Source organism: Electrophorus electricus, chromosome 7, assembly GCF_041902795.1.
Source record: "Electrophorus electricus isolate QZ-2024a chromosome 7, ASM4190279v1, whole genome shotgun sequence".
Classification (NCBI taxonomy): Eukaryota; Metazoa; Chordata; class Actinopteri; order Gymnotiformes; family Gymnotidae; genus Electrophorus; species Electrophorus electricus.
Genome location: NC_137503.1, coordinates 32,286,318 through 32,299,437, shown reverse-complemented (window position 1 = coordinate 32,299,437; position 13,120 = coordinate 32,286,318). Strand labels below are relative to the sequence as shown.

General features: G+C 43.2%; 1 protein-coding gene across 4 annotated transcripts; it reads left to right on the top strand.

The window, feature by feature from the left end:
* Positions 1 to 798: 798 nt before the first annotated feature.
* LOC113591322 (uncharacterized) lies at positions 799 to 12,247 on the top strand. 4 transcript variants are annotated; one of them, XM_081717399.1, is made up of 7 exons: positions 799 to 1,236; positions 2,537 to 2,840; positions 7,500 to 7,654; positions 7,801 to 8,046; positions 9,768 to 10,196; positions 11,159 to 11,304; positions 11,626 to 12,247. In XM_081717399.1, exons 2-7 carry the CDS (start codon positions 2,824 to 2,826, stop codon positions 11,668 to 11,670), a joined length of 1,038 nt encoding a protein of 345 aa, XP_081573525.1. In that variant the 5' UTR covers positions 799 to 1,236; positions 2,537 to 2,823; the 3' UTR covers positions 11,671 to 12,247. The 4 variants fall into 4 exon arrangements, with proteins under 4 accessions (XP_081573525.1, XP_026887597.2, XP_081573526.1 ...); XM_081717400.1 differs by lacking the exon at positions 799 to 1,236 and having other exon boundaries at positions 2,809 to 2,840; positions 9,771 to 10,196; XM_081717401.1 differs by lacking the exons at positions 799 to 1,236; positions 2,537 to 2,840 and adding an exon at positions 6,231 to 6,727.
* The last annotated feature ends 873 nt before the right edge of the window (positions 12,248 to 13,120 follow it).

Genomic DNA, 13,120 nt, shown 5'->3' with positions numbered 1-13,120 from the left:
ACTACATCTCCCTTTAGACGCCCAGGCACCTGCCTAACTGCCAAAACAGGCTTGGGAAACATTTTGTTATATAGCTGGAATTTAACCCGACACGTCTATAACATTTGGACCTTTTGTGCGACATTTTATTTATTTTTATGCATTTGGCCTATTTAGGTAACAATTCGAGAACATGGAAGAATTAAAATTTATCTTGTCCTCCCGTACCTCCGTTGTTTTTTTCTTTTGTATCTTAGATAAATTATTACGATTATTTGATTCTGAATGCCTATTTCATCTATTACGCTGATACGTGCATAAACGTTTAGATAATTGTTTCGACTTGATTTTTAAAAAGGCGATAAAACACGTTCCTGAATGGGTCTGTCATATTGAACTCTGGGAAACGTGGTTCGCCCTATGCTGGCATTTAATCTGACATATAGCGCAATCGCGACCCCGTGTGTCGTTCCCGAAAAGACGCGTGTGTAAAAATAGCCTGTGATGTTTCGAGGTGCGAGTGTAAACATATCTGGGTATTTCAACAGCCTTACCCTTTTTCACACGGGGAAATATAGTTTTCAATAAGAAAGACTTACGCCTATAGCATACTTCACGAATTCCAGCGAAACATTTTCGTCTCATTTTTTCCCCTATAATTAATGAAAACGAATGTCTTCTAAATAAGTTAAGGGTAATTTGTTACTGTTCGTTACTCGTAAAACCCATGACAGTTAGCCTAAATGAAATGGGCCTGTATCAGGGTTTGAGGGCGTGTCCCACACACCCTGCCCTGTCCACGTTATTTCAGCGCCCCGTCAGTGGAGCTCTGCGTTATTACTGTAGTGGATTAACCTAACTGTGTGAGTGGAGGTGGGCGCAGAACGATGTCCACGCTTCGTCTTCCGTAGCATGAACCATTATAAGAAAATGTGCTATTCAGTGATTGTATCTGCGATGAATATTTCGGATAGTTAACCACGAAGCTCCCTAGAAGAATTTTGAAACACGTGGCATATTAGCTCAGTGCGATTTTTTTTTACTTTAAGAAGAGCTACGCGAAGGTTCTTGACACCGACGCTATTAGTTGATCTTGAATAATAAGCGTCCGTCAGTCGCTTAAGTTAACTGAATTCACTTCGGCTGAAGCCAATAACTAAACATCAGATCAATTTATGTATTTCACGAAAAAGATGCGGGAAAGAGGAACTATTGCCCTCTACGCGCTGGTGATCTGCTACTGCTCTGTCACAAAAGGTAAGGGCTCAACACGATGGGTTTTCAATTTTAGTTAGCGAGCGCATATTTATTGTTCTTATATTCAGCCTGTTATACAGCCTAGACTGTGATACTCGTTGCGGTTACTTTTTTAAAAGTATACTCTTAGAGGATTGGAACACTGCATGCAACTAATTTCATGTCGTCATTACTTATTCATTGCTTCGTAATGACAGTCGTTGAACTTTTTTGTTTGAAATGTTTAAATCCACAATTAAATTTCTTTCCCGCCTCCCACGCCATTTCTGAATGTATACACAAATGCCCTTAAGCAAATTAACAGAGCTACAAGCGCACAATGTGTACTTTAACATGCGAGTAAGGTGATCTTCCAAAGATCCCGTTTAATAAAACTCTTGCTCTCACTCATTTTCTTTTTATGAGCTCTATCTCAGCCGAACCTTATAAATTAATGCTGTTTCCATAGGAAAGAAGACTAGATCACCAAGGCTGTTCAATTAAATTGTGATGTATTTAAAGAGACTACTGGCGAGTCGCCCTGACCTGATTAAAAACTAACCCTTCCGCCGCAAACATTCTGCTTTGTAGTTCTGGCCACAGACTACAGGCTCGCGGAATACGGACAGTAAAAACGATGACTAGCAGTAGTGCAATTTATGAAGTCTGAGCTTTCAGTTATTTTCTATTTTGCGTTTGATGTATGGTCACAGAACTACATTTTCCATCGCCACTGCATTTTCGTTTCGATCATACATAGGTTTTAGTTTTCTAAACCGTTCTTAGAAGCAGTAGCCTTTAACACTTTGGCTGCCAATACATCGGTTTTTACATCTGGGTCAAATACTGAATGGCTGTCGATTAATTCGAGCTGAATTCACAGACTGTGCAACCACAAGACCATCTGACCAATCATAATAATTATTGTTCTCCAGGGATCTTAAAGTGTATTACACCGTTATTACATCGTGTAAGGCCGTGGCTAATAATGAGGAATGAGTGTTCATGTTATGTTGCTTGTTGCTGAAGGTTCTAGCATATCTGCAGCCTCCCAGAACCTGTCACAGGACCAAACACTTCAAATCATACGATGTTCTTCTGTATGTTATTTTCTTTTTCTGGAAACATAGGACTAGGACTCTGACGTTGGTGTTTTATGTGTGACTCAGTGACCTGGACCTTTTCTTCCTTTTTCGCTTCCGTGTTTACCGACTCTCATTTCTAAACAAACATGTACACCTCTCTCTCTCTCTCTCTCTCTCTCTCTCTCTCTCTCTCTCTCTCTCTCTCTCTCTCTGTCTCTTCCCCCCCCCCCTTCCAGGAACATGACCACAGAAGCAGAGAAAATTGGCATCCCTGTGACATCACTCACTTTGGGGCCATTTGGGGGTGTGTCTGCGTGAAACCGCTGCACACTCACTCCCTCTCAGTTCCTCTCTCTCCCTCTCTCCTTTCTCAGCAGTATACGTCCCCTGGCTTATTCATCGTTGCTTATTTCTCATTAAGCATCATACGAGGCCACGTTTACCCCCTTGCTTTGTAAACTGGGTTCACCTTAAGCTTGGTCCACATCCTGGCCCACAGGGTGTTTGGCTCCTGTTGAAGCTGATGCCCTGTGCTCAGAGGTGAGCGACACTATCCTGGCCGCACTGGTGAACAGTTACTGTGTATTTCGCAGCCATGTCTCCCTTTGCCACACGTTACATCGTGGCTGCTTACCTGCCGATCTTTGTTCCCCATCCTGTGCTAACCACAGGGACTAATTGCCTTCTACGAGCAAAGCTGCTTTGCATTCTATTAAATAAGAGCTCTTTTAAAAGTTTAATACACATACACACCAGTGAGGACACCAGCTGAGCCTGTGGGTGTGTGCATGTGTGTGTGTGTGTGTGTGTGTGTGTGTGTGTGCACATTTGGCCTGAAGCTATCTTAGGCCGCTCTGTGTATGGCTGAAAGCTAACATCGTGTGCATGTGCACAACACTGAGTCCTACATTGTACTGAGCAGATCAGTTGTTGCCTGGTTTGTGCATGTTAATAGGGACCAGTGTCTGTGGCTGAGCCAATTCTGATCGTATCTCTACCACACTCTGTGGTAGGTTAAGTGGTTGAGTGGAAAACAGCCATAGGCACAGTGAGCCGCTGGTAGTGAGACCAGCTCCCTGGTCAGGCTAAGATAGTAGATTTCTAATCTTAAATAACATAACATGATATAAATTCATTTGCCAATAATTAGTCAGGATGCACTGTGTGCTTTTGCCAGATTATTAGTGTTATGTGCTCAGTCCATTGGAATTTAATGTAGCACATGTGTTAACATATTTTGATACATTTTAAAATGGATCTGTTAGAATTGCAAGAATGCAGTGGCATGGTCTACATCTGCCCCTACATGTAGCATTCAGACAAGTACAACGGCCAGCCCTGTGCAGCTGTTATCAAGGAGCGAATGGGTCCCAGCCATTTTTAATCTCTTATTCTAGCCTTTCACTGACCTGACTGTGACAAACTGCTAATCTTAATATAGGCTGAATTCATTGACTAAGCACGCATAAATTATGGATCGACCCTATTCTATGATTGTGTAGGTGATCAGTCAGTTATTTTGCTCTCCCCTATCTAGTGCCTTGTTTCTCATCTGTCCTGTAATCACCAGATCAGAAACTGTTTGTTTTTCTCTTTAAATTGTCTCCCAATTTGTGATTAGCAAATCTTTGTGGCTAAGTGTATGGCAGTTTAAAGCACAAGCCTTATAAATGTTTCCTTTGTCTAGGTGTGTGCGGATATATTGACTCAAGAATTGCTCTTCTGCTTCTTTTCCTTCACTACTGCCCATGTGACGTTATTCCAACCTGACTGACGCAACTGTAACAATACCGCCCACCACATTCTCCCCTCCTCCCTCTGTCCTCTGCTCTTTCTGTCTCTTTTTATTCTGTTCATCTTTGTATTGTGCTCTTTCCACATAGCTCCCTCTGTGAGTGTGTCTTTAATAATTCTCTTTAATTCACATCCTCGTCTTTTTTTTTTTTCTCTTTCCACGTGCCCAGAACAAAGCTTTTTCGGAACCAGTGTCTCCCGCACCTCCAGCGGTCCTGGTATCTATCTCTGGCCTCTTCTGTTCACGCTGCGTCCTCTTTTCGCACACCTCTCATTTGTTCAACAGGCCTCTCTCTTATCCTCTCTAACTCTCTCTCTTACAGTTACATGGTTTCCTCCGGGCCCACAAACAGAAGCACTTGTATGGCGTTAAGCAGAGACATTCATTACTTACACGCTTACCAAAAGTTTCCATGTAATAGAAAACTCCTACACATCGTTCCGTGAAATATACTAATAGAAAAGTCAAGTGATTGGACTGAAAAACATAGTTTCATGTAATTTCCTATCAGTAATTGTTTCTTTATTTGTACACTGATGGCTGCCTAACTATACAGCATCCTGAGATACCTCCAGAAATGACTACAGACTACAGAAATAGACTATAGTGTTTTGATGCTTAAAGTCCCTTTAACAGCTGCTGTGGCTTCTGATGTGCAGACTGACGCTAGTCTTCACTGGCAGGGTGTGTGTGGCACTTACCACTCCTTCTTGCTAAACCTGCCCCACATTCTCACAGTCTCCACAAGCCTCGTCCAGGCCTCTTTTCCTTATTCACTCTGTAGTTACTTAATTAACATGTACAATTTGTTCATCATGTCATTTTAAACAAAATGTAAATCTTTTTTTCTCAATTAAAATGAGAAAGCCCTTTTTGTCTCTGTGTGCCAGCATATCAATTTTAATATTTATATTTCAAAATGATTATAAATAAGAAATCCTATATATAATAATATTAGAAATTTGCCTTCCAAAGTATTCTTCTCCATTTGTATACTGTAACATGTAATCACGCCTGTAATCGCCCATGTATACTTACAGAATCAGCATGACTTTAGGATCAAAAAGCACAAATCTGTTTGGAGAGGCCACAGGGAAGCGAGTGGGTGCGGGCAGGGCAGGCCAGAGATGCAGCAGCTGAGAGAGTTTAGGGTGAAGCATGGAGGCCTCAGGCTCTTCACCTCTGGTAGATGGACACCAGCAGGGGAGGCAGCTAAATGCCACTGACTGTCCCTCCAACGTGGGTGGCTTTTTCTCCTGAGAGATTCTGCTGAGATAGAAACGAATGTGGGGCTGGCTTCAGAGAGCACCTGTGAGTAAGCGTGTTGGCTCTTGTTACATCTTTTTAAGCATCCACAGTACGTGTCTAGGGTTGGAACAGACATAGAAGCAGTATCATGCTAGAACTGCATAAATAGAGGTAGGCTACAGCAAACTCTTTTCATTAGCCCAAAATCTCAAAATACACAGTTTCTCAAGACCTTAAGCCTTCGCATTATACCGTATACACTACTTTCTCTTGATAAATGCTCTCCTTGTGTCCCGCGGTTGGGATATGTGAGATGCATTAAGCATGTATTTGCGTTAGCGTAAGTCGCGGCTTTCCTGGGGGCAGGGGGTTCTCGAGCAATCTTTTTCCCAGGTGGGGGCACTGAGGCTGGGCTACAGGTCTGGGAGAACAGGGCCTTTATTGTGGCTCTTGGCCTGAGGTGCTCTGTTCTGCTCTCAGGGTGTGGTGGAGAGGCCTGTGTGCAAACTTCCCCCTTGGGAAACCGACCTACAAGTCTATGAGAGCGTGTGTGTGTGTCTGTGAGCTAGCGAGTTAGAGGGAGCAAGACAGAGAGAGGGACAGTGAGTTAGCTCGCTGCAATTAGAGAAGGACAGCTACACTGAAATCTTCGGTTTCCGGGAATCATTTTGAGAGAGAGAGAGAGAGAGAGAGAGAGAGAGAGAGAGAGAGAGAGAGAGAGAGAGAGAGAGAGAGAGAGAGAGAGAGAGAGAGAGAGAGAGAGAGAGAGAGAGAGAGAGAGAGAGAGAGAGAGAGAGAGAGAGAGAGAGAGAGACGCAGTGTCTGTGTTTGGGTATCACTATGGATTTTATCGAGCAAGTGTAACTTAAAATACATCTCTTCTGTGCAGCAGTCATACTCAGCTGAAACCTTTCTGCAGCCCCTTTCCTCTGTTTGGAGAAAGGCAATGTGTGTGTGTGTGTGTGTGTGTGAATGATGAAGACTGGTGTCAGAGTGGCATGCCTCTCTGTATCAGGGCTCTAATGACATTAACACCGAGTCTCTGGCTTTTGTCAAAGTGGCCACAGGAGTGTGAAGGTTGGAGAGGGCCAAGCAAGGAAACGCATTACTGCCCGCTATGGGAGAGGCCTAAAAGAGGGGAGCAGCACCAGAAATAGAGGCACAGGAGATAAGGGGAGCAACTGTTGCCCGGCGCTGACTCTAGAGCGCTTTTCCCAGTGACAGCAGCTCCAAATCCACATCAGCCCGACCCCGAAGTAAGCCGGTGGAGGGGCCGTGAGGTCGGCGCCGAGCGACGGTGGAACGATCCGTCAGGCCCTTCTGTCACTACAGGATCCAGGCGCATGCCTGGTGCAGCACTGTGATTTCCTGTGGATGACTTAAGGTACATCTGAAATGTCCTCGCTGCCTTCCCTGAGGAGACAGAGCAAGTAATCCCCTCCAGATAGAGGCGGAGGAGAGGCAGGAACAGGAAAGACTGCGGCGATACATCGATCAGCATACCTGGCGGCTCCTGAGGCACTGCGGCACTCGCCATTTGCTACTGCAGATTAAGAATGTGAACACCTTTGCGTGAAAAGGGCGCAGTCCATATGATTTTTAAAATACCTTAAAAAATTTATTTATTTATTTATTTATTTTTCCAGTTCTGGGTGTTCACGTGTTTAGAAGCTGATAAGCAGGTCCATTATGCTGAGCCGTCTGAACCAAACAAATATTCAAATGACCAAAAGTGATCTTAACCTAAATATTCTTGTTTCCAGTTTCCTATTTTGTTTGTGTAAGTAAACTCAGAAAGAGCGAATGCTTCGCCCAGCCACTGTGGCCGGGCCACAAGCCTTTGTTATTGGCCTTCTATGCAAATTGCATTACTGTGCAACATTACTGTGGGCTTGAGTAACTGTACGTGTGCTTTGGAGATGTTTGAGTGAGTCAGCATCCATCTAGAATTTTAATGTCCTCACGACACATTTTCTCATTCTTTATTTATGATGGACAGATAGCACTCATTTCCATTTGGAAAATCCAGACTCTCCTGAATAATGGATGTGACAGAGCCATCTTTTAATCTCACCCCTCTCTTTCTTCTTTTTCTCGACTGATGTCACTCGTTCGCTCTTTCTCTTTCTCTCCCTGACTTCTTCGCACGTAATCAGATGCACGGATCCATCACTCTTCCTCTGGATGTTCTCTCTACCCTTCTCTGCCAGCCGCCAGTGCTCACGGCCATGCGATTACCGCATTTCTGTCCTCCACAAGCCTTCAGGAAGTCAGCAAGCCATTTTCCTCCTACTGTACATCAGTCACTGTGGTACATAATAATGTCCTGATCAGAAACGTATTGTCTGGTTCTCCCGGGATCTGAATGCAAAATAACCGTTTATTGAAACTATCTCTAAATCTGTGGGAGCTATCCCTAACCCTAACTTTGGACACTCTCTGCCCCTTTTCCTTCAGGTGACCATGGTGGTTCGACCACACACACCCCTCCTCCTCCTCCAAGCTCCTCCACATCAGCCACCTCCTCATCTCCCCTGAGCTCCTCCACCAGCCAGCTGGAGTCCTTTGTGAACGCCACAGCCGTTCATCTCAACGTCTCTTCAGAGGCAGACGGCAGCTCCGCAGGAGTCTTGAACAGCAGCCTCGCCCAGGACGGCGGTGACACCAGAAACAACACCATCGAAGCCACCACAGGCGCTCCAGGTGAAGGTTCCTACCTCAGCAAACCTCACCTGTTTCTGATTGTTGACTCTGGAAAAAAAAAAAAAATTAAAAAAAAATAAAAATATATATATATATATATATATATATATATATATATATATATATATATATATATATATATATATATATATATATATATATATATATATAAAAGGGCCTCTTCTTTTTAGCTACATGCTAATTGTCTTAACTGCACAAACAAACCACAAGCTAGCTCCATGCTCTCTACCTCTATAAATATCAATTTATTTCTCTCTCTCGCTCTCTCTCTCTTCATTGTCATGTGGGCGCACCAGGACCCTGCCAGACACTTTTTAACACAGCTTCTCCTCACACCGAGGTCAAAGATTGGGGTTATTTTTTAACCGCCAGCTCATGTGGTCTCAACTGGCATGAGAAGTATGACGGACAGAAAGGTTCGATGGCTAGCATGGCCAGTGGGCAGTGGGCAGTTGAGCAGAGAGCAGCAGAAGAAGAAGTAGCTAAGGTCTCTGAAGGTGTTAGTAGCTATAAATTCCTTGTTGATCCAGGCTGTTTATAGCCAGTCTGTTGTATTTGTGAAACAATGGCATCAAACAGCCCTGCCTGCAAAGAATTACAATAGAGGCCCTGAGGAAGGTGGAGGAAGGTGGAGGGGGTGTTATGGGAGAGGCTGTGGGACTAAATGTAGTGTGAGATTTGACAGGAAGCTGGGAAAGTCTGAAATGGTGTTGACGGTTCTTCTGTTCATGTGCAATTGGAAAACACCTCAGTTCACACTCCTCCGACAGCAGCTGGCTCTCGAGTGCTTTCACACACACAAACACACACACACACACACACACACACACACACACACAGGCCTTCTCTCCCACTTGATGCGGCATTGCAGCGGTCACACGAGTGTATCAGATGGTTAATTGAGAACAAAGTCGAGCAGCGAGAGACACTGTCTGATTCAAATGAAAACGCTGTACTTTCTCAGTCTGTGGCTGTGCATTTTTGAGAAGGCTTTTAAAAGAGCTTCAGGTGTGGTGTTAGTGGTCAGGAAAGGGTTAATACAGTAAAAGCAGTCACAGTGATTCAGCCCACAGTTGGGTTATGCTGTTTTGCATCTGGGCTTGTGTGTGTCAGCGCATGTGCCCAGGCTGTGCGAGATCTCTGTGTCAGGTCGAGATGTCTGTGTCGGGTCAGGATATCTATCTCTGCGTGAGATCTCTGTGTCCGGTTGGGATGTCTATCTGTGTGAGATCTCTGTATGAGATCTCTGTGTCAAGTCGGGATATCTGATTTGGATGCAGAACAAAGGCAGCATTTTCTAAAGTTGATTGTTCAGTCATATGCCAAAAAACATTGTTTGTGTTGTCTTAGAAAATGGGGGCTGTTGTGGCCTACTTTTAGGACCCTGGTCTACTTTAATTAGTTTCATGATCTGATTCACTACACAGCCCAAACTTAATGTGGTAATTTCCACGTTAGTATGTTAGATAATAATATAGCGCAACTCTAATGGTATCAATAATTTCACATCTAAGATACTGTTGTCATTAAATTCTAATCTAAGATAATGTTTTCATTAATTTGTCATCTAAGATAATACTCTAATTTCTTTTTAAGTATGTTTAGTTAGCTATAGTTTGTGCATGGCACTAATGCTTTGGCTGACTGATATCTTCTGTGTTTCTTTGGTTGTGTTTCCTCTATTGACACCTCTACACCAGCAGCTCCTAGGAATACAAATGACAGTACTAGGGTTCCCCTGAACACCACTGAAAGCCCAGACATACCTCTCCCTTCAGCTGGAGATAACCAGACTGTCTCCAGCCCACCACCATCTACCGTGATGGTCCGCACCATCTTCCCAACCACACGGGCAGCCAGGGGCCAGCCCCAGAGCAGCACGTCATTATCCACCATGGAGTCCCACCCTCCCACGGGGCCCAGGAGTACCACTGCCAGCCGCAACAAAGTGACCACCAGCCCAGAGACAACTACGGCTCAGATGTGGCACAAGGCCCTAACTGTCTCTGCTAAACACACAACTTCTCTAACCACCACCACAACCACCACTCAGAACACGGAGGCCAGCAAACTCCACGTCAGCACTCCTGTGCAAGCCAAAGCTTCTGAGCTTAACGTCGGGGATGACGGTAAGTGGGTGTGTTGTTGATTAGTCTGCCCATGCGTGAGTGTGTGTCTGGCTTTATTCCACTGGAGCATGCGTGATTTCTCATTTGTATTCGAGATAGTTGCCATGTCACTGTGCCCATGATTAGTTTAGTATGATAAGTCATGTGGTCTGTTATCAAATGCAGCTGCACGTGCGCGCACACGCACACACACAATAGCACACTCGCACAGTTTGGACATCTGCCTCTGTATGCAATTGAAACAGAGCTGTCCAAAAAACCTGTAACAAGCGGTTAGTAAAAGCTGAATAAGGGCCATCCAGTGACCATGCTGATGTTGTGTGTGTGTGTGTGTGTGTGTGTGTGTGTATGTGGAGAACAAGAGTGTGATTATGAACCTTTGGAAGCTTTGAGGCAGGCCAGAGGCCGGTCCGCCTTTCCGCCAGCAAAACAAAAGAACAGACAGAGCTTTGTGCCTCTACCAACTGTGTGTGTCAATATAGTGCAAGCAAACACACACATACACACACACGCATTTCTGTTTCAGGTCTATAAACACTGGCTGTGCACAACAGCTCCTCATATCTCAGTCAAGAGTGTGAGCTTGCTCGGTATTTCCATGTGACCCAGCGTGGCACTGCATCTGTGCAAACAGTCACGTCGTTACCGCTCCTTTCACCTTCTTAAACTTTCATTTACCTTAAAGGGGAACTCCACTGATTTTGCAGAAATTTTAATCTGGCAAAGTTTTGTCAAGTGTTTTAGAGAAAAATGGTCCATTCTAGTTATTTTTCATTCGTCACAGACGAGTCCCAAAATCTAGAATACAAAGGTTTTCATTTCCATTATTATCTAAACTATTGCAAGTACACTTGTCTTCTGAGTTTTTATATGTTCTGCTGATAGTGCTGTTTAAAAAATTTTTTTTTATCCCTGCCCCTTCTTCTGGTTTTCCTGGCATTCCCATGCTACTGGGTCTCCAGAGTCCAGTACTTCCTTGGACCCTCTCCTGGCCGGCCTGGTCTCCGTGTTTGTGGTGACCACAGCCATCATCTCACTTCTAATATTTCTGAAATTCAGACATCAGAATGAGCGTCCAGAGTTTCGCCGACTTCAGGATCTCCCTATGGTGGGTCTACAACTTCTCCCACTTAAGACATTCTCTGAACTTATAAAATTTATAAAACAACCCTAATCTTAACATAATGTAAAGTACATTCTTATAGTTAATATGTAGTTATTCCAGTATTTATAGGCTGTGTTACTGGAGAAAATAAAACATCATCCTATAGTTAATGTTTTTAATTAATCCTATATTTATGTTATTAATTAATCATGTTATTGATTATTCTTATAGTTATGCTATTAATCTTGTAAATGTAAATGAAGTGGTTGTGTTATTAATCCTCTTGTTATATGTTAAAAATACGTTAATGTTTTGTTTTTTTAGGATGATATGATGGAGGACACTCCTCTCTCCATGTACAGCTACTGAGAGGGCTGTGGGAAATCTTGAGCCTTGAATGAGACACAGACGTCTTCCCTGACCCCGGCATTCCATGGGAAAAAAAAAGAAAATGAAAAGAAAAAAGGGGTTTTTTTTTTTTTTGCTTTAGTGGCCGCTGTCCCTTTTTGAGGGGCTGTGTCAGCCAGTGCTGGGTAGGGGGTGACGCCATTTTAAACAAGGATGGTAACTCAGTTTCCTGGGCTAAAGTTAATATTTTATATTATTTCTTTGAAAGAAGGAAAATGAGTATGGTAGACTGAGCAAAGGAGAGACTTAGTCTAGTGCTATTTCAAATCCCTCACACTGAGGGTGAATGAGTCTATTTAAACACAGTCCCATCAATGCTTCCTTCTGATGGGGAAGTTCATTAGTGAAACCCATTACACCAATGTCACAATTTCTCTTATCAGATTGAATCCAAAAACCTGAATCATTGTTTATTTGTCAGTCATGTAGGGGTAACCAAAATAAATGTTCAAAGGAGCAGTGTGCCTTTTCCACAGAATATCAAAGCTCCAGTCCAGATGTAAATGGAATCACTATATTAAAACTATAGTCTGTTTAATTGCTTTTTTAGTGAATGCCTTTGTGGTTTTATTGTTGGTTGCTACAGATGACGTGGCTTTTAATGATCTCTTTAGTAGGACACGCAATGCAGCCTTTGATCTGTTCTGCTCAGATGTGTAAGGAAAACTAACAAATTTAATTGAAAAGTTCACGGTTTTTGCAACAGTAAAGGTATGACTACCACTTGATTAGTAATAAAACAGAAAAAACAGAGTTTAAATGCCTATGAAATAAGGAACCGATAAGGAAGAGTAACCTAGGAAACATGATTAAATTATCTTGTTTTTTTTTACATTATCACTGTAAACAGCCAAAATTTAAAACTCAAGATGATATGGGAGGAAAGTGGCTTATAGTCATCAAAATATTTTATCATTAGTGTGTAATTATTTAATGAACACAAGTGGTGCTTGGTTTCTGAGCCTGAATCACCTCTTGAGCAGGCAGTTCCACTTTCTCAAGTTTGAATCGGTGTTGATGAAGTGGGCTGCAGGCACAACCACACATACCAGTGTCTCCCTACCAGAACAAATCAAGTCTAGATCACCCCCATAAAAAGGAGGTTTCCATTCACTGCTGGGTTCTGATGCCTCACCATATGGTAGTTCTTGGCTTACGCTTATTGAGGAGAGTCAGGATCGTGCTGTTGTCAGAAGCTTTCAAAGCTGTCAGATGACTTTGTGGGCTTTGCTTGTTTGGCGCTTGAAGGAAAACAGATTCCTTATCATCTTACTCTTGTAAGGATCACTTATATCAGATGTAACAGCACATTTTTCAAAGCTCCCACGGCATTGCTTGCTTAGCGTTGACTAGAGCACCAAAGCTAGATTGGTTTCACACTTAAAGACAATACCAAATTAGAAGCATCCGT